This window comes from Heterodontus francisci, chromosome 6 (assembly GCF_036365525.1).
Source record: "Heterodontus francisci isolate sHetFra1 chromosome 6, sHetFra1.hap1, whole genome shotgun sequence".
Classification (NCBI taxonomy): domain Eukaryota; kingdom Metazoa; phylum Chordata; class Chondrichthyes; order Heterodontiformes; family Heterodontidae; genus Heterodontus; species Heterodontus francisci.
Window position 1 is genome coordinate 3,205,392 of NC_090376.1, and position 25,736 is coordinate 3,231,127.

A 25,736-nucleotide genomic window follows, 5' to 3' on the forward strand; every position below is an offset into this window, starting at 1 on the left:
CACCTGCACACTCACCGATTAAACACACCTGCACACTCACCGATTAAACACATCAGCACACTCACCGATTAAACACACCAGCACACTCACCGATTAAACACACCTGTACACTCACCGATTAAACACACTCACCAATTAAAAACACCTGCACACTCACTAATTAAACACACTCACCCATTAAACACACCTGCACACTCACTGATTAAAGACACTCACCGATTAAACACACCAGCACACTCACTGATTAAACACAATTGCACACTCACCAATTAAACACACTCACCGATTAAACACAACTGCACACTCACCAATTAAACACACTCACCTATTAAACACACCTGCACACTCACCGATTGAACACACCTGCACATTCTCCGATTAACACACCGGCACACTCACCGATTAAACACACCGGCACACTCACCGATTAAACACACCGGCACACTCACCCTATTAAACACACTCACCGATTAAACACACCTGTACACTCACCGATTAAACACACCTGCACACTCACTGATTGAATACACCTGCACACTCACCGATTGAACACACCTGCACTCACCGATTAAACACACCTGCACACTCACCGCTTACACATACTCACTGATTAAACACACCTGCACTCACTGCTTACACACACTCACCGATTAAACACACCTGTACACTCACCGATTAAACACACTCACCAATTAAAAACACCTGCACACTCACTAATTAAACACACTCACCGATTAAACACACCAGCACACTCACCAATTAAACACATTCACCGATAAAACACACCAGCACACTCAACGATTAAACACACCTGCACACTCACCAATTAAACACACCTACACCGTCACCAATTAAACACACTCACCGATTAAACACACCTGCACACTCACCAATTAAACACACTCACCGATTAAACACACCTGCACACTCACCGATTAAACACACCGGCACACTCACCGATTAAACACACCGGCACACTCACCGATTAAACACACCGGCACACTCACCGATTAAACACACCGGCACACTCACCGATTAAACACAACTGTACACTCACCGATTAAACACACCTGCACACTCACCGATTAAACACACACTGATTAAACACACCTGCACACTCACTGATTCAACACACTCACCGATTCAACACACTCACTGATTAAACACACCTGCACACTCACTGATTAAACACACTCACCGATTAAACACACCTGCACACTCACCGATTAAACACACCTGTACACTCACCGATTAAACACACCTGCACACTCACCGATTAAACACACCTGCACACTCACTGATTCAACACACTCACTGATTTAACACACCTGCACACTCACTGATTAAACACACTCACCGATTAAACACACTCACTGATATAACACACCTGCACACTCACTGATTAAACACACTCACCGATTAAACCCAACTGCACACTCACCGATTAAACACACTCACCAATTAAACACACTCACCGATTAAACACACCTGCACACTCACTGATTAAACACAGTCACCAATTAAACACACTCACCGATTAAACCCAACTGCACACTCACCGATTAAACACACTCACCAATTAAAAACACCTGCACACTCACTAATTAAACACACTCACCGATTAAACCCAACTGCACACTCACCGATTAAACACACTCGCCAATTAAAAACACCTGCACACTCACTAATTAAACACACTCACCGATTAAACACACCAGCACACTCACCAATTAAACACATTCACCGATAAAACACACCAGCACACTCAACGATTAAACACACCTGCACACTCACCAATTAAACACACCTACACCGTCACCAATTAAACACACTCACCGATTAAACACACCTGCACACTCACCAATTAAACACACTCACCGATTAAACACACCTGCACACTCACCGATTAAACACACCGGCACACTCACCGATTAAACACACCGGCACACTCACCGATTAAACACACCGGCACACTCACCTTTTAAACACACTCACCGATTAAACACAACTGTACACTCACCGATTAAACACACCTGCACACTCACCGATTAAACACACACTGATTAAACACACCTGCACACTCACTGATTCAACACACTCACCGATTCAACACACTCACTGATTAAACACACCTGCACACTCACTGATTAAACACACTCACCGATTAAACACACCTGCACACTCACCGATTAAACACACCTGTACACTCACCGATTAAACACACCTGCACACTCACCGATTAAACACACCTGCACACTCACTGATTCAACACACTCACCGATTAAACACACTCACTGATTTAACACACCTGCACACTCACTGATTAAACACACTCACCGATTAAACACACTCACTGATATAACACACCTGCACACTCACCGATTAAACACATCAGCACACTCACCGATTAAACACACCAGCACACTCACCGATTAAACACACCAGCACACTCACCGATTAAACACACTCACCAATTAAAAACACCTGCACACTCACTAATTAAACACACTCACCGATTAAACACACCTGCACACTCACTGATTAAAGACACTCACCGATTAAACACACCAGCACACTCACTGATTAAACACAATTGCACACTCACCAATTAAACACACTCACCGATTAAACACAACTGCACACTCACCAATTAAACACACTCACCTATTAAACACACCTGCACACTCACCGATTGAACACACCTGCACATTCTCCGATTAACACACCGGCACACTCACCGATTAAACACACCGGCACACTCACCGATTAAACACACCGGCACACTCACCGATTAAACACACCGGCACACTCACCCTATTAAACACACTCACCGATTAAACACACCTGTACACTCACCGATTAAACACACCTGCACACTCACTGATTGAATACACCTGCACACTCACCGATTGAACACACCTGCACTCACCGATTAAACACACCTGCACTCACTGCTTACACACACTCACCGATTAAACACACCTGTACACTCACCGATTAAACACACCTGCACACTCACCGCTTACACAGACTGACCGATTAAACACACCTGCACTCACTGCTTACACACACTCACCGATTAAACACACCTGTACACTCACCGATTAAACACACCTGTACACTCACCGATTAAACACACCTGCACACTCACCGCTTACACATACTCACTGATTAAACACACCTGCACTCACTGCTTACACACACTCACCGATTAAACACACCTGTACACTCACCGATTAAACACACCTGTACACTCACCGATTAAACACACCTGCACTCACTGCTTACACACACTCACCGATTAAACACACCTGTACACTCACCGATTAAACACACCTGCACACTCACCGCTTACACAGACTGACCGATTAAACACACCTGCACACTCACTGATTAAACACACTCACCGATTAAACACACCTGCACACTCACCGCTTCCACACACTCACCGATTAAACACACCAGCACACTCACTCATTAAACACACACCAATTAAACACACCTTCAAACTCACTGATTAAACACACCTGCACACTCCCTGATTAAACACACTCACCGATTAAACACACTTCCACACTCACCGATTAAACCCACCTGCACACTCACCGATTAAACACTCACTGATTAAACACAGTCACCGATTAAACACACTCACCGATTAAACACACCTGCACACTCACTGATTAAACACAGTCACCGATTAAACACACTCACCGATTAAACCCAACTGCACACTCACCGATTAAACACACTCACCAATTAAAAACACCTGCACACTCACTAATTAAACACACTCACCGATAAAACACACCAGCACACTCAACGATTAAACACACCTGCACCGTCACCAATTAAACACACTCACCGATTAAACACACCTGCACACTCACCGATTAAACACACCTGCACACTCACCGATTAAACACACCTGCACACTCACCGATTAAACACACCGGCACACTCACCTTTTAAACACACTCACCGATTAAACACACCTGCACACTCACCGATTAAACACACACTGATTAAACACACCTGCACACTCACCGATTAAACACACACTGATTAAACACACCTGCACACTCACTGATTCAACACACTCACCGATTAAACACACTCACTGATTTAACACACCTGCACACTCACTGATTAAACACACTCACCGATTAAACACGGATACCGATTAAACACGGTCATCGATCAAACACACCTGCCCACTCACTGATTAAACACACTCACCGATTAAACACACCTGCACACTCACCGATTAAACACACTCACCGATTAAACACACCTGCACACTCACCGATTAAACACACTCACCGATTAAACACACCTGCACACTCACCGATTAAACACACTCACCGATTAAACACACCTGCACACTCACCCATTAAACACACTCACCAATTCACCACACCTGCACACTCACCGATTAAACGCACTTGCACACTCTCCGATTAAACACTTTCACCAATTAAAAACACCTGCACACTCACTAATTAAACACACTCACCGATTAAACACACCTGTACACTCACTGATTAAACACACCTGTACACTCACTAATTAAACACACCTGCACACTCACTAATTAAACACACTCACCGATTAAACACACCTGTACACTCACTGAATAAACACACCTGTACACTCACTAATTAAACACACTCACTGATTAAACACACCTGCACACTCACCGCTTAAATACACTCACCGATTAAACACACCGGCACACTCACGGATAAAACACACTCACCGATAAAACACACCTGCACACTCACCGATTAAACACACCTGCACACTCACCGATTAAACACACCTGCACACTCACCGATTAAACACACTCACCGATTAAACACACCTGCACACTCACCTGTTAAACACACCTGCACACTCACCTGTTAAACACACCTGCACACTCACCGATTGAACACACCTGCACACTCACCGATTGAACACACCTGCACACTCACCGATTAAACACACCGGCACACTCACCGATTAAACACACCTGCACACTCACCGATAAAACACACCTGCACACTCACCGATAAAACACACCTGCACACTCACCGATAAAACACACCTGCACACTCACCGAGTGAACAAATCCTGCACACTCACCGATTAAACACACTCACCGATTAAACAAACCTGCACACTCACCGCTTAAACACACCTGCACACTCACCGCTTAAACACACCTGCACACTCACCGCTTAAACACACCTGCACACTCACCGATTAAACACAGTGACCAATGAAACTCACTTGCACACTTACTGATGAAACACAACTGCACACTCACCAATTAAACACACTCACCGATTAAACACACCAGCACACTCACCGATTAAACACACCTGCACACTCACCGATTAAACACACCTGCACACTCATCGATTAAACACACCTGCACACTCACCGATTAAACACAGTGACCAATGAAACTCACTTGCACACTTACTGATGAAACACAACTGCACACTCACCAATTAAACACACTCACCGATTAAACACACCAGCACACTCACCGATTAAACACACCTGCACACTCACCGATTAAACACACCTGCACACTCACCGATTAAACACACCTGCACACTCACCGATTAAACACACCTGCACACTCATCGATTAAACACACCTGCACACTCACCGATTAAACACACTGTCCGATTAAACACACCTGCACACTCACCGATTAAACACACCTGCACACTCACTAACTAAACACACCTGCACACACAGCGATTAAACACAGACTGATCAAACACACCTGCACATTCACCGATTAAAAACACTCACCGATTAAACACACCTGTACACTCACTGATTAAACACACCTGCACACTCACTAACTAAACACACCTGCACACACAGCGATTAAACACAGACTGATCAAACACACCTGCACATTCACCGATTAAAAACACTCACCGATTAAACACACCTGTACACTCACTGATTAAACACACCTGCACACTCACTAACTAAACACACCTGCACACACAGCGATTAAACACAGACTGATCAAACACACCTGCACATTCACCGATTAAAAACACTCACCGATTAAACACACCTGTACACTCACCGATTAAACACACTGTCCGATTAAACACACCTGCACACTCACCGATTAAACACACCTGCACACTCACTAACTAAACACACCTGCACACACAGCGATTAAACACAGACTGATCAAACACACCTGCACATTCACCGATTAAACACACTCACCGATTAAACACACCTGCACACTCACTGATTAAAGACACTCACCGATTAAACACAATTGCACACTCACTGATTAAACACACCTGCACATTCACCGATAAAACACACCAGCACACTCAACGATTAAACACACCTGCACACTCACCAATTAAACACACCTGCACACTCACTGATTAAACACACCTGCACACTCACTGATTAAACACACCTGCACACTCATCGATTAAACACACCTGCACACTCACTGATTAAACACACCTGCCCACTCACCGATTAAACACACCTGCACACTCACCGCTTCCACACACTCACCGATTAAACACACCAGCACACTCACTCATTAAACACACACCAATTAAACACACCTTCAAACTCACCGATTAAACACACCTGCACACTCCCTGATTAAACACACTTCCACACTCACCGATTAAACCCACCTGCACACTCACCGATTAAACACACCTGCACACTCACCGATTAAACACACTCACCGATTAAACACACCTGCACACTCACCTGTTAAACACACCTGCACACTCACCTGTTAAACACACCTGCACACTCACCGATTGAACACACCTGCACACTCACCGATTGAACACACCTGCACACTCACCGATTAAACACACCTGCACACTCACCGATTAAACACACTCACCGATTAAACACACCTGCACACTCACCTGTTAAACACACCTGCACACTCACCTGTTAAACACACCTGCACACTCACCGATTGAACACACCTGCACACTCACCGATTGAACACACCTGCACACTCACCGATAAAACACACCTGCACACTCACCGATTAAACACACCTGCACACTCACCGATTAAACACACCTGCACACTCACCGATTAAACACACTCACCGATTAAACACACCTGCACACTCACCTGTTAAACACACCTGCACACTCACCTGTTAAACACACCTGCACACTCACCGATTGAACACACCTGCACACTCACCGATTGAACACACCTGCACACTCACCGATTAAACACACCGGCACACTCACCGATTAAACACACCTGCACCCTCACCGATAAAACACACCTGCACACTCACCGATAAAACACACCTGCACACTCACCGAGTGAACAAATCCTGCACACTCACCGATTAAACACACTCACCGATTAAACAAACCTGCACACTCACCGCTTAAACACACCTGCACACTCACCGCTTAAACACACCTGCACACTCACCGCTTAAACACACCTGCACACTCACCGATTAAACACAGTGACCAATGAAACTCACTTGCACACTTACTGATGAAACACAACTGCACACTCACCAATTAAACACACTCACCGATTAAACACACCAGCACACTCACCGATTAAACACACCTGCACACTCACCGATTAAACACACCTGCACACTCATCGATTAAACACACCTGCACACTCACCGATTAAACACAGTGACCAATGAAACTCACTTGCACACTTACTGATGAAACACAACTGCACACTCACCAATTAAACACACTCACCGATTAAACACACCAGCACACTCACCGATTAAACACACCTGCACACTCACCGATTAAACACACCTGCACACTCATCGATTAAACACACCTGCACACTCACCGATTAAACACAGTGACCAATGAAACTCACTTGCACACTTACTGATGAAACACAACTGCACACTCACCAATTAAACACACTCACCGATTAAACACACCAGCACACTCACCGATTAAACACACCTGCACACTCACCGATTAAACACACCTGCACACTCACCGATTAAACACACCTGTACACTCACCGATTAAACACACTCACCAATTAAAAACACCTGCACACTCACTAATTAAACACACTCACCGATTAAACACACCTGCACACTCACTGATTAAAGACACTCACCGATTAAACACACCAGCACACTCACTGATTAAACACAATTGCACACTCACCAATTAAACACACTCACCGATTAAACACAACTGCACACTCACCTATTAAACACACCTGCACACTCACCGATTGAACACACCTGCACATTCTCCGATTAAACACACCGGCACACTCACCCTATTAAACACACTCACCGATTAAACACACCTGTACACTCACCGATTAAACACACCTGCACACTCACCGATTGAATACACCTGCACACTCACCGATTGAATACACCTGCACACTCACCGATTGAACACACCTGCACTCACCGATTAAACACACCAGCACACTCACCGATTAAACACACCTGCACACTCACCGATTAAACACACCTGCACACTCATCGATTAAACACACCTGCACACTCACCGATTAAACACAGTGACCAATGAAACTCACTTGCACACTTACCGATGAAACACAACTGCACACTCACCAATTAAACACACTCACCGATTAAACACACCAGCACACTCACCGATTAAACACACCTGCGCACTCACCGATTAAACACACCTGCACACTCACCGATTAAACACACCTGCACACTCGATTAAACACACCTGCACACTCACCGATTAAACACAGTGACCAATGAAACTCACTTGCACACTTACTGATGAAACACAACTGCACACTCACCAATTAAACACACTCACCGATTAAACACACCAGCACACTCACCGATTAAACACACCTGCACACTCACCGATTAAACACACCTGCACACTCACCGATTAAACACACCTGCACACTCACCGATTAAACACACCTGCACACTCACCGATTAAACACATCAGCACACTCACCGATTAAACACACCAGCACACTCACCGATTAAACACACCTGTACACTCACCGATTAAACACACTCACCAATTAAAAACACCTGCACACTCACTAATTAAACACACTCACCCATTAAACACACCTGCACACTCACTGATTAAAGACACTCACCGATTAAACACACCAGCACACTCACTGATTAAACACAATTGCACACTCACCAATTAAACACACTCACCGATTAAACACAACTGCACACTCACCAATTAAACACACTCACCTATTAAACACACCTGCACACTCACCGATTGAACACACCTGCACATTCTCCGATTAACACACCGGCACACTCACCGATTAAACACACCGGCACACTCACCGATTAAACACACCGGCACACTCACCCTATTAAACACACTCACCGATTAAACACACCTGTACACTCACCGATTAAACACACCTGCACACTCACTGATTGAATACACCTGCACACTCACCGATTGAACACACCTGCACTCACCGATTAAACACACCTGCACACTCACCGCTTACACATACTCACTGATTAAACACACCTGCACTCACTGCTTACACACACTCACCGATTAAACACACCTGTACACTCACCGATTAAACACACTCACCAATTAAAAACACCTGCACACTCACTAATTAAACACACTCACCGATTAAACACACCAGCACACTCACCAATTAAACACATTCACCGATAAAACACACCAGCACACTCAACGATTAAACACACCTGCACACTCACCAATTAAACACACCTACACCGTCACCAATTAAACACACTCACCGATTAAACACACCTGCACACTCACCAATTAAACACACTCACCGATTAAACACACCTGCACACTCACCGATTAAACACACCGGCACACTCACCGATTAAACACACCGGCACACTCACCGATTAAACACACCGGCACACTCACCGATTAAACACACCGGCACACTCACCGATTAAACACAACTGTACACTCACCGATTAAACACACCTGCACACTCACCGATTAAACACACACTGATTAAACACACCTGCACACTCACTGATTCAACACACTCACCGATTCAACACACTCACTGATTAAACACACCTGCACACTCACTGATTAAATACACTCACCGATTAAACACACCTGCACACTCACCGATTAAACACACCTGTACACTCACCGATTAAACACACCTGCACACTCACCGATTAAACACACCTGCACACTCACTGATTCAACACACTCACTGATTTAACACACCTGCACACTCACTGATTAAACACACTCACCGATTAAACACACTCACTGATATAACACACCTGCACACTCACTGATTAAACACACTCACCGATTAAACCCAACTGCACACTCACCGATTAAACACACTCACCAATTAAACACACTCACCGATTAAACACACCTGCACACTCACTGATTAAACACAGTCACCAATTAAACACACTCACCGATTAAACCCAACTGCACACTCACCGATTAAACACACTCACCAATTAAAAACACCTGCACACTCACTAATTAAACACACTCACCGATTAAACCCAACTGCACACTCACCGATTAAACACACTCGCCAATTAAAAACACCTGCACACTCACTAATTAAACACACTCACCGATTAAACACACCAGCACACTCACCAATTAAACACATTCACCGATAAAACACACCAGCACACTCAACGATTAAACACACCTGCACACTCACCAATTAAACACACCTACACCGTCACCAATTAAACACACTCACCGATTAAACACACCTGCACACTCACCAATTAAACACACTCACCGATTAAACACACCTGCACACTCACCGATTAAACACACCGGCACACTCACCGATTAAACACACCGGCACACTCACCGATTAAACACACCGGCACACTCACCTTTTAAACACACTCACCGATTAAACACAACTGTACACTCACCGATTAAACACACCTGCACACTCACCGATTAAACACACACTGATTAAACACACCTGCACACTCACTGATTCAACACACTCACCGATTCAACACACTCACTGATTAAACACACCTGCACACTCACTGATTAAACACACTCACCGATTAAACACACCTGCACACTCACCGATTAAACACACCTGCACACTCACCGATTAAACACACCTGCACACTCACCGATTAAACACACCTGCACACTCACCGATTAAACACACCTGCACACTCACTGATTCAACACACTCACCGATTAAACACACTCACTGATTTAACACACCTGCACACTCACTGATTAAACACACTCACCGATTAAACACACTCACTGATATAACACACCTGCACACTCACCGATTAAACACATCAGCACACTCACCGATTAAACACACCAGCACACTCACCGATTAAACACACCAGCACACTCACCGATTAAACACACTCACCAATTAAAAACACCTGCACACTCACTAATTAAACACACTCACCGATTAAACACACCTGCACACTCACTGATTAAAGACACTCACCGATTAAACACACCAGCACACTCACTGATTAAACACAATTGCACACTCACCAATTAAACACACTCACCGATTAAACACAACTGCACACTCACCAATTAAACACACTCACCTATTAAACACACCTGCACACTCACCGATTGAACACACCTGCACATTCTCCGATTAACACACCGGCACACTCACCGATTAAACACACCGGCACACTCACCGATTAAACACACCGGCACACTCACCGATTAAACACACCGGCACACTCACCCTATTAAACACACTCACCGATTAAACACACCTGTACACTCACCGATTAAACACACCTGCACACTCACTGATTGAATACACCTGCACACTCACCGATTGAACACACCTGCACTCACCGATTAAACACACCTGCACTCACTGCTTACACACACTCACCGATTAAACACACCTGTACACTCACCGATTAAACACACCTGCACACTCACCGCTTACACAGACTGACCGATTAAACACACCTGCACTCACTGCTTACACACACTCACCGATTAAACACACCTGTACACTCACCGATTAAACACACCTGTACACTCACCGATTAAACACACCTGCACACTCACCGCTTACACATACTCACTGATTAAACACACCTGCACTCACTGCTTACACACACTCACCGATTAAACACACCTGTACACTCACCGATTAAACACACCTGTACACTCACCGATTAAACACACCTGCACTCACTGCTTACACACACTCACCGATTAAACACACCTGTACACTCACCGATTAAACACACCTGCACACTCACCGCTTACACAGACTGACCGATTAAACACACCTGCACACTCACTGATTAAACACACTCACCGATTAAACACACCTGCACACTCACCGCTTCCACACACTCACCGATTAAACACACCAGCACACTCACTCATTAAACACACACCAATTAAACACACCTTCAAACTCACTGATTAAACACACCTGCACACTCCCTGATTAAACACACTCACCGATTAAACACACTTCCACACTCACCGATTAAACCCACCTGCACACTCACCGATTAAACACTCACTGATTAAACACAGTCACCGATTAAACACACTCACCGATTAAACACACCTGCACACTCACTGATTAAACACAGTCACCGATTAAACACACTCACCGATTAAACCCAACTGCACACTCACCGATTAAACACACTCACCAATTAAAAACACCTGCACACTCACTAATTAAACACACTCACCGATAAAACACACCAGCACACTCAACGATTAAACACACCTGCACCGTCACCAATTAAACACACTCACCGATTAAACACACCTGCACACTCACCGATTAAACACACCTGCACACTCACCGATTAAACACACCTGCACACTCACCGATTAAACACACCGGCACACTCACCTTTTAAACACACTCACCGATTAAACACACCTGCACACTCACCGATTAAACACACACTGATTAAACACACCTGCACACTCACCGATTAAACACACACTGATTAAACACACCTGCACACTCACTGATTCAACACACTCACCGATTAAACACACTCACTGATTTAACACACCTGCACACTCACTGATTAAACACACTCACCGATTAAACACGGATACCGATTAAACACGGTCATCGATCAAACACACCTGCCCACTCACTGATTAAACACACTCACCGATTAAACACACCTGCACACTCACCGATTAAACACACTCACCGATTAAACACACCTGCACACTCACCGATTAAACACACTCACCGATTAAACACACCTGCACACTCACCGATTAAACACACTCACCGATTAAACACACCTGCACACTCACCCATTAAACACACTCACCAATTCACCACACCTGCACACTCACCGATTAAACGCACTTGCACACTCTCCGATTAAACACTTTCACCAATTAAAAACACCTGCACACTCACTAATTAAACACACTCACCGATTAAACACACCTGTACACTCACTGATTAAACACACCTGTACACTCACTAATTAAACACACCTGCACACTCACTAATTAAACACACTCACCGATTAAACACACCTGTACACTCACTGAATAAACACACCTGTACACTCACTAATTAAACACACTCACTGATTAAACACACCTGCACACTCACCGCTTAAATACACTCACCGATTAAACACACCGGCACACTCACGGATAAAACACACTCACCGATAAAACACACCTGCACACTCACCGATTAAACACACCTGCACACTCACCGATTAAACACACCTGCACACTCACCGATTAAACACACTCACCGATTAAACACACCTGCACACTCACCTGTTAAACACACCTGCACACTCACCTGTTAAACACACCTGCACACTCACCGATTGAACACACCTGCACACTCACCGATTGAACACACCTGCACACTCACCGATTAAACACACCGGCACACTCACCGATTAAACACACCTGCACACTCACCGATAAAACACACCTGCACACTCACCGATAAAACACACCTGCACACTCACCGATAAAACACACCTGCACACTCACCGAGTGAACAAATCCTGCACACTCACCGATTAAACACACTCACCGATTAAACAAACCTGCACACTCACCGCTTAAACACACCTGCACACTCACCGCTTAAACACACCTGCACACTCACCGCTTAAACACACCTGCACACTCACCGATTAAACACAGTGACCAATGAAACTCACTTGCACACTTACTGATGAAACACAACTGCACACTCACCAATTAAACACACTCACCGATTAAACACACCAGCACACTCACCGATTAAACACACCTGCACACTCACCGATTAAACACACCTGCACACTCATCGATTAAACACACCTGCACACTCACCGATTAAACACAGTGACCAATGAAACTCACTTGCACACTTACTGATGAAACACAACTGCACACTCACCAATTAAACACACTCACCGATTAAACACACCAGCACACTCACCGATTAAACACACCTGCACACTCACCGATTAAACACACCTGCACACTCACCGATTAAACACACCTGCACACTCACCGATTAAACACACCTGCACACTCATCGATTAAACACACCTGCACACTCACCGATTAAACACACTGTCCGATTAAACACACCTGCACACTCACCGATTAAACACACCTGCACACTCACTAACTAAACACACCTGCACACACAGCGATTAAACACAGACTGATCAAACACACCTGCACATTCACCGATTAAAAACACTCACCGATTAAACACACCTGTACACTCACTGATTAAACACACCTGCACACTCACTAACTAAACACACCTGCACACACAGCGATTAAACACAGACTGATCAAACACACCTGCACATTCACCGATTAAAAACACTCACCGATTAAACACACCTGTACACTCACTGATTAAACACACCTGCACACTCACTAACTAAACACACCTGCACACACAGCGATTAAACACAGACTGATCAAACACACCTGCACATTCACCGATTAAAAACACTCACCGATTAAACACACCTGTACACTCACCGATTAAACACACTGTCCGATTAAACACACCTGCACACTCACCGATTAAACACACCTGCACACTCACTAACTAAACACACCTGCACACACAGCGATTAAACACAGACTGATCAAACACACCTGCACATTCACCGATTAAACACACTCACCGATTAAACACACCTGCACACTCACTGATTAAAGACACTCACCGATTAAACACAATTGCACACTCACTGATTAAACACACCTGCACATTCACCGATAAAACACACCAGCACACTCAACGATTAAACACACCTGCACACTCACCAATTAAACACACCTGCACACTCACTGATTAAACACACCTGCACACTCACTGATTAAACACACCTGCACACTCATCGATTAAACACACCTGCACACTCACTGATTAAACACACCTGCCCACTCACCGATTAAACACACCTGCACACTCACCGCTTCCACACACTCACCGATTAAACACACCAGCACACTCACTCATTAAACACACACCAATTAAACACACCTTCAAACTCACCGATTAAACACACCTGCACACTCCCTGATTAAACACACTTCCACACTCACCGATTAAACCCACCTGCACACTCACCGATTAAACACACCTGCACACTCACTGATTCAACACACTCACCGATTAAACACACCTGCACACTCATCGATTAAACACACCTGCCCACTCACCGATTAAACACACCTGCACACTCACCGCTTCCACACACTCACCGATTAAACACACCAGCACACTCACTCATTAAACACACACCAATTAAACACACCTTCAAACTCACCGATTAAACACACCTGCACACTCCCTGATTAAACACACTCACCGATTAAACACACTTCCACACTCACCGATTAAACCCACCTGCACACTCACCGATTAAACACACCTGCACACTCATCGATTAAACACACCTGCCCACTCACCGATTAAACACACCTGCACACTCACCGCTTCCACACACTCACCGATTAAACACACCAGCACACTCACTCATTAAACACACACCAATTAAACACACCTTCAAACTCACCGATTAAACACACCTGCACACTCCCTGATTAAACACACTCACCGATTAAACACACTTCCACACTCACCGATTAAACCCACCTGCACACTCACCGATTAAACACACCTGCACACTCACTGATTCAACACACTCACCGATTAAACACACCTGCACACTCACTGATTAAACACAGTCACCAATTAAACACACTCACCGATTAAACCCAACTGCACACTCACCGATTAAACACACTCACCAATTAAAAACACCTGCACACTCACTAATTAAACACACTCACCGATTAAACCCAACTGCACACTCACCGATTAAACACACTCACCAATTAAAAACACCTGCACACTCACTAATTAAACACACTCACCGATTAAACACACCAGCACACTCACCAATCAAACACATTCACCGATAAAACACACCAGCACACTCAACGATTAAACACACCTGCACACTCACCAATTAAACACACCTACACCGTCACCAATTAAACACACTCACCGATTAAACACACCTGCACACTCACCAATTAAACACACTCACCGATTAAACACACCTGCACACTCACCGATTAAACACACCGGCACACTCACCGATTAAACACACCGGCACACTCACCGATTAAACACACCGGCACACTCACCTTTTAAACACACTCACCGATTAAACACAACTGTACACTCACCGATTAAACACACCTGCACACTCACCGATTAAACACACACTGATTAAACACACCTGCACACTCACTGATTCAACACACTCACCGATTCAACACACTCACTGATTAAACACACCTGCACACTCACCGATTAAACACACCTGTACACTCACCGATTAAACACACCTGCACACTCACCGATTAAACACACCTGCACACTCACTGATTAAACACACTCACCGATTAAACACACCTGCACACTCACCGATTAAACACACCTGTACACTCACCGATTAAACACACCTGCACACTCACCGATTAAACACACCTGCACACTCACTGATTAAACACACTCACTGATTTAACACACCTGCACACTCACTGATTAAACACACTCACCGATTAAACACACTCACTGATATAACACACCTGCACACTCACTGATTAAACACACTCACCGATTAAACCCAACTGCACACTCACCGATTAAACACACACTGATTAAACACACTCACCGATTAAACACGGATACCGATTAAACACGGTCATCGATTAAACACACCTGCCCACTCACTGATTAAACACACTCACCGATTAAACACACCTGCACACTCACTGATTAAACACACTCACCGATTAAACACACCTGCACACTCACCGATTAAACACACTCACCGATTAAAAACACAGATTAAACACACTCACCGATTAAACACACCTGCACACTCACCGATTAAACACACCTGCACACTCACCGATTAAACACACCTGCACACTCACTGATTCAACACACTCACCGATTAAACACACTCACTGATTTAACACACCTGCACACTCACTGATTAAACACACTCACCGATTAAACACACTCACTGATTTAACACACCTGCACACTCACTGATTAAACACACTCACCGATTAAACCCAACTGCACACTCACCGATTAAACACACACTGATTAAACACACTCACCGATTAAACACGGATACCGATTAAACACGGTCATCGATTAAACACACCTGCCCACTCACTGATTAAACACACTCACCGATTAAACACACCTGCACACTCACTGATTAAACACACTCACCGATTAAACACACCTGCACACTCACCGATTAAACACACTCACCGATTAAACACACCTGCACACTCACCGATTAAACACACTCACCGATTAAACACACCTGCACACTCACTGATTAAACACACTCACCGATTAAACACACCTGCACACTCACCCATTAAACACACTCACCAATTCACCACACCTGCACACTCACCGATTAAACACACTCACCGATTAAACGCACTTGCACACTCACCGATTAAACGCACTTGCACACTCACCGATTAAACACACTGACCGATTAAACACACCTGCACATTCACCGATTAAACACTTTCACCAATTAAAAACACCTGCACACTCACTAATTAAACACACTCACCGATTAAACACACCTGTACACTCACTGATTAAACACACCTGCACACACTAATTAAACACACCTGCACACTCACTAATTAAACACACCTGCACACTCACTAATTAAACACACCTGCACACTCACTAATTAAGCACACTCACTGATTAAACACACCTGCACACTCACCGCTTAAATACACTCACCGATTAAACACACCGGCACACTCACGGATAAAACACACTCACCGATAAAACACACCTGCACACTCACCGATTAAACACACTCACCGATTAAACACACCTGCACACTCACCTGTTAAACACACCTGCACACTCACCGATTGAACACACCTGCACACTCACCGATTAAACACACCGGCACACTCACCGATTAAACACACCTGCACACTCACCGATAAAACACACCTGCACACTCACCGATAAAACACACCTGCACACTCACCGAGTGAACAAATCCTGCACACTCACCGATTAAACACACTCACCGATTAAACAAACCTGCACACTCACCGCTTAAACACACCTGCACACTCACCGATTAAACACAGTGACCAATGAAACTCACTTGCACACTTACTGATGAAACACAACTGCACACTCACCAATTAAACACACTCACCGATTAAACACACCAGCACACTCACCGATTAAACACACCTGCACACTCACCGATTAAACACACCTGCACACTCATCGATTAAACACACCTGCACACTCACCGATTAAACACAGTGACCAATGAAACTCACTTGCACACTTACTGATGAAACACAACTGCACACTCACCGATTAAACACACCTGCACACTCACCGATTAAACACACCTGCACACTCACCGATTAAACACACCTGCACACTCATCGATTAAACACACCTGCACACTCACCGATTCAACACACTTGCACACTCACCGATTAAACACACTGTCCGATTAAACACACCAGCACACTCACCGATTAAACACACCTGCACACTCACTAACTAAACACACCTGCACACACAGCGATTAAACACACTGACTGATCAAACACACCTGCACATTCACCGATTAAAAACACTCACCGATTAAACACACCTGCACACTCACCGATTAAACACACCTGCACACTCACCGATTAAACACACCTGCACACTCACCGATTAAAGACACTCACCGATTAAACACACCAGCACACTCACTGATTAAACACAATTGCACACTCACCAATTAAACACATTCACCGATAAAACACACCAGCACACTCAACCATTAAACACACCTGCACACTCACCAATTAAACACACCTGCACACTCACCAATTAAACACACTCACCGATTAAACACACCTGCACACTCACCAATTAAACACACACCGACTAAGGACGGTCACCGATTAAACACACCTGCCCACTCACTGATTAAACACACCTGCACACTCACTGATTAAACACACCTGCCCACTCACTGATTAAACACACCTGCACACTCACCGATTAAACACACCTGCCCACTCACTGATTAAACACACTCACCGATTAAACACACCTGCACACTCACCGATTAAACACACCTGCACACTCACTGATTAAACACACCTGCCCACTCACTGATTAAACACACTCACCGATTAAACACACCTGCACACTCACTGATTAAACACACCTGCACACTCACCGAATAAACACACCTGCACACTCACTGATTAAACACACCTGCACACTCACCGATTAAACACACCTGCCCACTCACTGATTAAACACACTCACCGATTAAACACACCTGCACACTCACCGATTAAACACACCTGCACACTCACTGATTAAACACACCTGCCCACTCACTGATTAAACACACTCACCGATTAAACACACCTGCACACTCACTGATTAAACACACCTGCACACTCACTGATTAAACACACCTGCACACTCACTGATTAAACACACCTGCACACTCACTGATTAAACACACTCACCGATTAAACACACCTGCACACTCACCGATTAAACACACTCACCGATTAAACACACCTGCACACTCACTGATTAAAGACACTCACCGATTAAACACACCTGCACACTCACTGATTAAAGACACTCACCGATTAAACACACCAGCACACTCACTGATTAAACACAATTGCACACTCACCAATTAAACACATTCAGCGATAAAACACACCAGCACACTCAACGATTAAACACACCTGCACACTCACCAATTAAACACACCTGCACACTCACCAATTAAACACACCTGCACCGTCACCAATTAAACACACTCACCGATTAAACACACCTGCACACTCACCGATTAAACACGGTCACCGATTAAACACGGTCACCGATTAAACACGGTCACCGATTAAACACACCTGCCCACTCACTGATTAAACACACTCACTGATGAAACACACCTGCACACTCACCCATTAAACACACTCACCGATTAACCACACCTGCACACTCACTGATTAAACACACTCACTGATTAAACACACTCACTGATTAAACACACTCACCGATTAAACACAGCGACCGATTAAACACACTCACTGATTAAACACACCTGCACACTCACCGATTAAACGCACTTGCACACTCACCGATTAAACACACCTGCACATTCACCGATTAAACACTCTCACCAATTAAAAATTCCTGCACACTCACTAATTAAACACACTCACCGATTAAACACACCTGCACACTCACTGATTAAAGACACTCACCGATTAAACACACCAGCACACTCACTGATTAAACATAATTGCACACTCACCAATTAAACACACCTGCACCGTCACCAATTAAACACACTCATCCATTAAACACACCTGCACACTGTGATTAAGCACACTCACTGATTAAACCCACCTGCACACTCACCGATTAAACACACTTGCACACTCACTGATTAAACACTCTCACCGATTAAACTCACCTGCACACTCACAAATTAAACACACTCACCAATTAAAAACACCTGCACACTCACTAATTAAACACACTCACCGATTAAACACACCTGCACACTCACTAATTAAACACACCTGCACACTCACTAATTAAACACACCGGCACACACACCGATTAAACACTCACCAATTAAACACACCTGCACACTCACTGATTAAACACACTCACCGATTCAACACACTCACCGATTCAACACACTCACCGATTCAACACACTCACCGATTCAACACACTCACCGATTCAACACACTCACCGATTCAACACACTCACCGATTCAACACACTCACCGATTCAACACACTCACCGATTCAACACACTCACCGATTCAACACACTCACCGATTCAACACACTCACCGATTCAACACACCAGCACACTCACCGATTCAACACACACTGATTAAACACGCCTGCACTCTCACCAATTAAACACACTCGCACACTCACTGATTAAACACACTCACCGATTAAACACACCTGCACACTCACCGATCAAACACACTCACCGATTAAACACACCTGTACACACACCGATTAAACACACTCACCTAAACACACCTGCACATACACCGATTAAACACTCACCGATTAAACACACTCACCGATTAAACACACCTGCACACTCACTGATTAAACACACTCACCGATTAAACACACCTGCACACTCACTGATTAAACACAGTCACCGATTCAACACACCTGCACACGCACTGATTAAACACACTCACCGATTAAACCCAACTGCACACTCACCGATTAAACACACACTGATTAAACACACTCACCGATTAAACACGGATACCGATTAAACACGGTCATCGATCAAACACACCTGCCCACTCACTGATTAAACACACTCACCGATTAAACACACCTGCACACTCACTGATTAAACACAGTCACCGATTAAACACACCTGCACACTCACTGATTAAACACAGTCACCGATTAAACACACCTGCACACTCACTGATTAAACACACTCACCGATTAAACACACCTGCACACTCACTGATTACACACAGTCACCGATTAAACACACCTGCACACTCACTGATTAAACACAGTCACCGATTCAACACACCTGCACACTCACTGATTAAACACACTCACCGATTAAACCCAACTGCACACTCACCGATTAAACACACACTGATTAAACACACTCACCGATTAAACACGGATACCGATTAAACACGGTCATCGATCAAACACACCTGCCCACTCACTGATTAAACACACTCACCGATTAAACACACCTGCACACTCACTGATTAAACACACTCACCGATTAAACACACCTGCACACTCACTGATTAAACACAGTCACCGATCAAACACACCTGCCCACTCACTGATTAAACACACTCACCGATTAAACACACCTGCACACTCACCGATTAAACACACCTGCACACTCACTGATTAAACACAGTCACCGATTAAACACACCTGCACACTCACTGATTAAACACAGTCACCGATTAAACACACCTGCACACTCACTGATTAAACACACTCACCGATTAAACACACCTGCACACTCACTGATTAAATACACCTGCACGATTAAGCACACTCACCGATTCAACAAACTCACCGATTAAACACACCTGCACACTCACCGATTAAACACACTCACCAATTAAACACACTCACCAATTAAACACACTCACCAATTAAACACACTCACCAATTAAACACACTCACCAATTAAACACACCTGCACACTCACCAATTAAACACACCTGCACACTCACCAATTAAACACACCTGCACACTCACCAATTAAACACACTCACCAATTAAACACACCTGCACACTCACCGATTAAACACACGCACCGATTAAACACACTCGGATCCAGGAATGGGATATACTTAAAACTGAGATCCGAGATAGTGAATTACAGAACATCAACGTCCAGGATGAAGATATGCTGAACAAGACAGACTAAAATTCAGATTCGGTGAATCGGAAAATCTGGGATAGGTGTCCGTGAACAGCAAGATCTGGGATAGGGATACAATGAACAAGAAGGTCTGGGATAGGGATACATGAAGAAGGTTGTTTAGGATTGGGTTACACTGAAGGGAAATACATGCACTCTGAACAGGAATGAATGATGCAGTCATTTAAGTGTTTTGAAGAGTGCTAACCAATGGCATGTAATCCTGCCCTTCCTGATCCTGCCATGGATGGCCCTATGACTCGAGGAACTGGAAAGGAAGCAAGGTGAAGAGTAAGGAGAGAGGTTTACCTAAATTCTCGGAGCGTCGCAGCGGAGGCACTGAGTTGGGAGATTCCAACCAATCAAGTTTCCCTCTGGCGATTAAATATTTCCTGGCTTTGTAGAGCATCATTGGAAATTCTTCCTGAGTGGCAGCAAACATTTCAATCTTGCTCTTCACTGACCCAAGGACCTGAGGGGTGAAGGGGCAAAGGTCGCATCACAGCAAAGACTTCAAACAATCAAACAGCAGTTTGTGGGTATGGCAAGTCGAGTGATGCCCAGCGTGGGAAACTGCAGGGATCCCAGTACTGACCCCCAGTCTGCGCTCCGTCAGCAATTGGGACAGGGCTACTACTGGCCTCAGAGCCCGTGGGATAGACAAGGGGTATAATAACGGCCAGGTTTAGCAATCTTGATAATTATCCTACGATACCAACTTTGTGTCGGCTTTGATTCAGTGAGTAACACTCTTACCTCAGAGTCAGAATGTTGTGGGTTTGAATTATGGGGAGGCGATGGCATAATGGTAATGTCACTGGACTAGTAATCCAGAGATCCAGGCTAATACTCTGGGACAGGAGTTCAAATCCCACCATGGCAGATGGTGAAATGTGAATTCAATTCATATGTCTGGAATAAAAAAAGCTAGTCTAATGGTGACCATTGTCGACTGTTGTAAAAACCCAATGTTCACTGACGTCCTTTAGGAGAGGAAATCTGCTGTCCTGACCTGGGTCTGGCCGACATGTGACTACAGACTCACTGCAATGTGGTTGACTCGTAAATGCCCACGGAAATGGCCTACCTATAAAGTCTAATAAAAGGAACGAAACCGGACGGACCAACCGGCATTGGCCTAAGCACTGCAAATGACCCTACCCAGTTCTCCTTACTAACATCTGGGAATTTGTACCAAAATTGGGACAGCTGTCCCACAGACAAGTCAAGCAACAGCCTGACATTGTCATGCGCACTGAATCATACCTCACAATGTCCCAGACACCACCATCATCATCCCTGCCAGCGGGACAGGACATAACCAGCAGAGGTGGTGGCACAGTAGGAGGAAATGGCCGTGGGAAGTCCTCAACATAGACTCCGGACCCCATGAAGTGCCATGGCATCAGGTCAAGCAAGGAAACCTCTTGCTGATTACCACCTACCAACCCCTCTCGTTGATGAATCAGTGCTTCTCCATGTTGAACACCAATTTGAAGTAGTACTGAAGATAGCAAGGGCACAAAACGTACTCTGGGTGGGGGACTTCAATGTCCATCGGTAGCACCACTACTGACCGAGTCCTGAAGGACAAAGCTGCAACAGGTGGTGAGGGAACCAACAAGAAAGAAAAACTTACTTGACCTTGTCCTGTCGCAGATGCATTTATCGATGACAGTACTGGTAGGACTGACAACTGCTCAGTCCTTGTGGAGACAAAGTGGTTAGCACCGCAGCCTCATAGCTCCAGGGACCCGGGTTCAATTCTGGGTACTGCCTGTGTGGAGTTTGCAAGTTCTCCCTGTGACCGCTTGGGTTTTCGCCGGGTGCTCCGGTTTTCTCCCACAGCCAAAGACTTGCAGGTGATAGGTAAATTGGCCATTGTAAATTGCCCCTAGTGTAGGTAGGTGGTAGGGAATATGGGATTACTGTAGGGTTAGTATAAATGGGTGGTTGTTGGTCGGCACAGACTCGGTGGGCCGAAGGGCCTGTTTCAGTGCTGTATCTCTAAATAAATAAATAAAAGTTCCATCTTCACATTCAGGATACCCACCATCGTGTTATGTGGCACTACCACTGTGCTAAATGGGATAGGTTTTAAACAGATCGAGCAATTCAAAACTGGGCATCCATGAGGCGCTGTGGGCCATCAGCAGCAGAATTATATTCAACCACAATCTGTAACCTCATGGCCTGGCATATCCCCACCCTAATATTACCATCAAGGCGGGGAACCAATCTGGTTCAATGAAGAGTGCAGGACGGCATGCCAGGAGCAGTACCAGGCAAATCTCAAAATGAGATGTCAACCTGGTGAAGCTACAACCCAGGACTACTTGCGTGCCAAACAGTGGAAGCAGCAAGCGATAGACAGAGCTAAGTGATCCCACAATCAAAGGGTCAGATCTAAGCTCTGCATCCTGCCACATCCAATCGTGAATGGTGGTGGACAATAAAACAACTGACAGGAGGAGGTGGCTCCACAAGTATCCCTATCCTCAATGATGGGGGAGCCCAGCACATCAGTGCAAAAGATAAGGCTGAAGCATTTGCAACAATCGCCAGCCAGAAGTGCCGAGTTGATGATCCATCTCGGCCTCCTCCTGAAGTCCCCAGCATCACAGA

At 44.8% G+C, this 25,736-nt stretch overlaps 1 protein-coding gene across 3 annotated transcripts in view; it reads right to left on the reverse strand.

Annotated features, from left to right (window-relative positions):
- The window catches only part of fhip1b (FHF complex subunit HOOK interacting protein 1B), a 106,715-nt gene that overhangs the window by 20,391 nt on the left and 60,588 nt on the right, over window positions 1–25,736 (reverse strand). For 2 of the 3 annotated variants that reach the window (XR_010975178.1, XM_068032984.1), the window contains exon 10: window positions 23,421–23,583. Coding sequence is in view for 2 of the 3 variants with exons in the window: in XM_068032984.1 (XP_067889085.1) it covers window positions 23,421–23,583 (163 nt within the window). In the remaining variant the exon portion in view is untranslated. Of the gene's footprint in view, window positions 1–23,420; window positions 23,584–25,736 lie in introns of those variants that run through there. The other variant, XM_068032985.1, reaches the window with a different exon arrangement.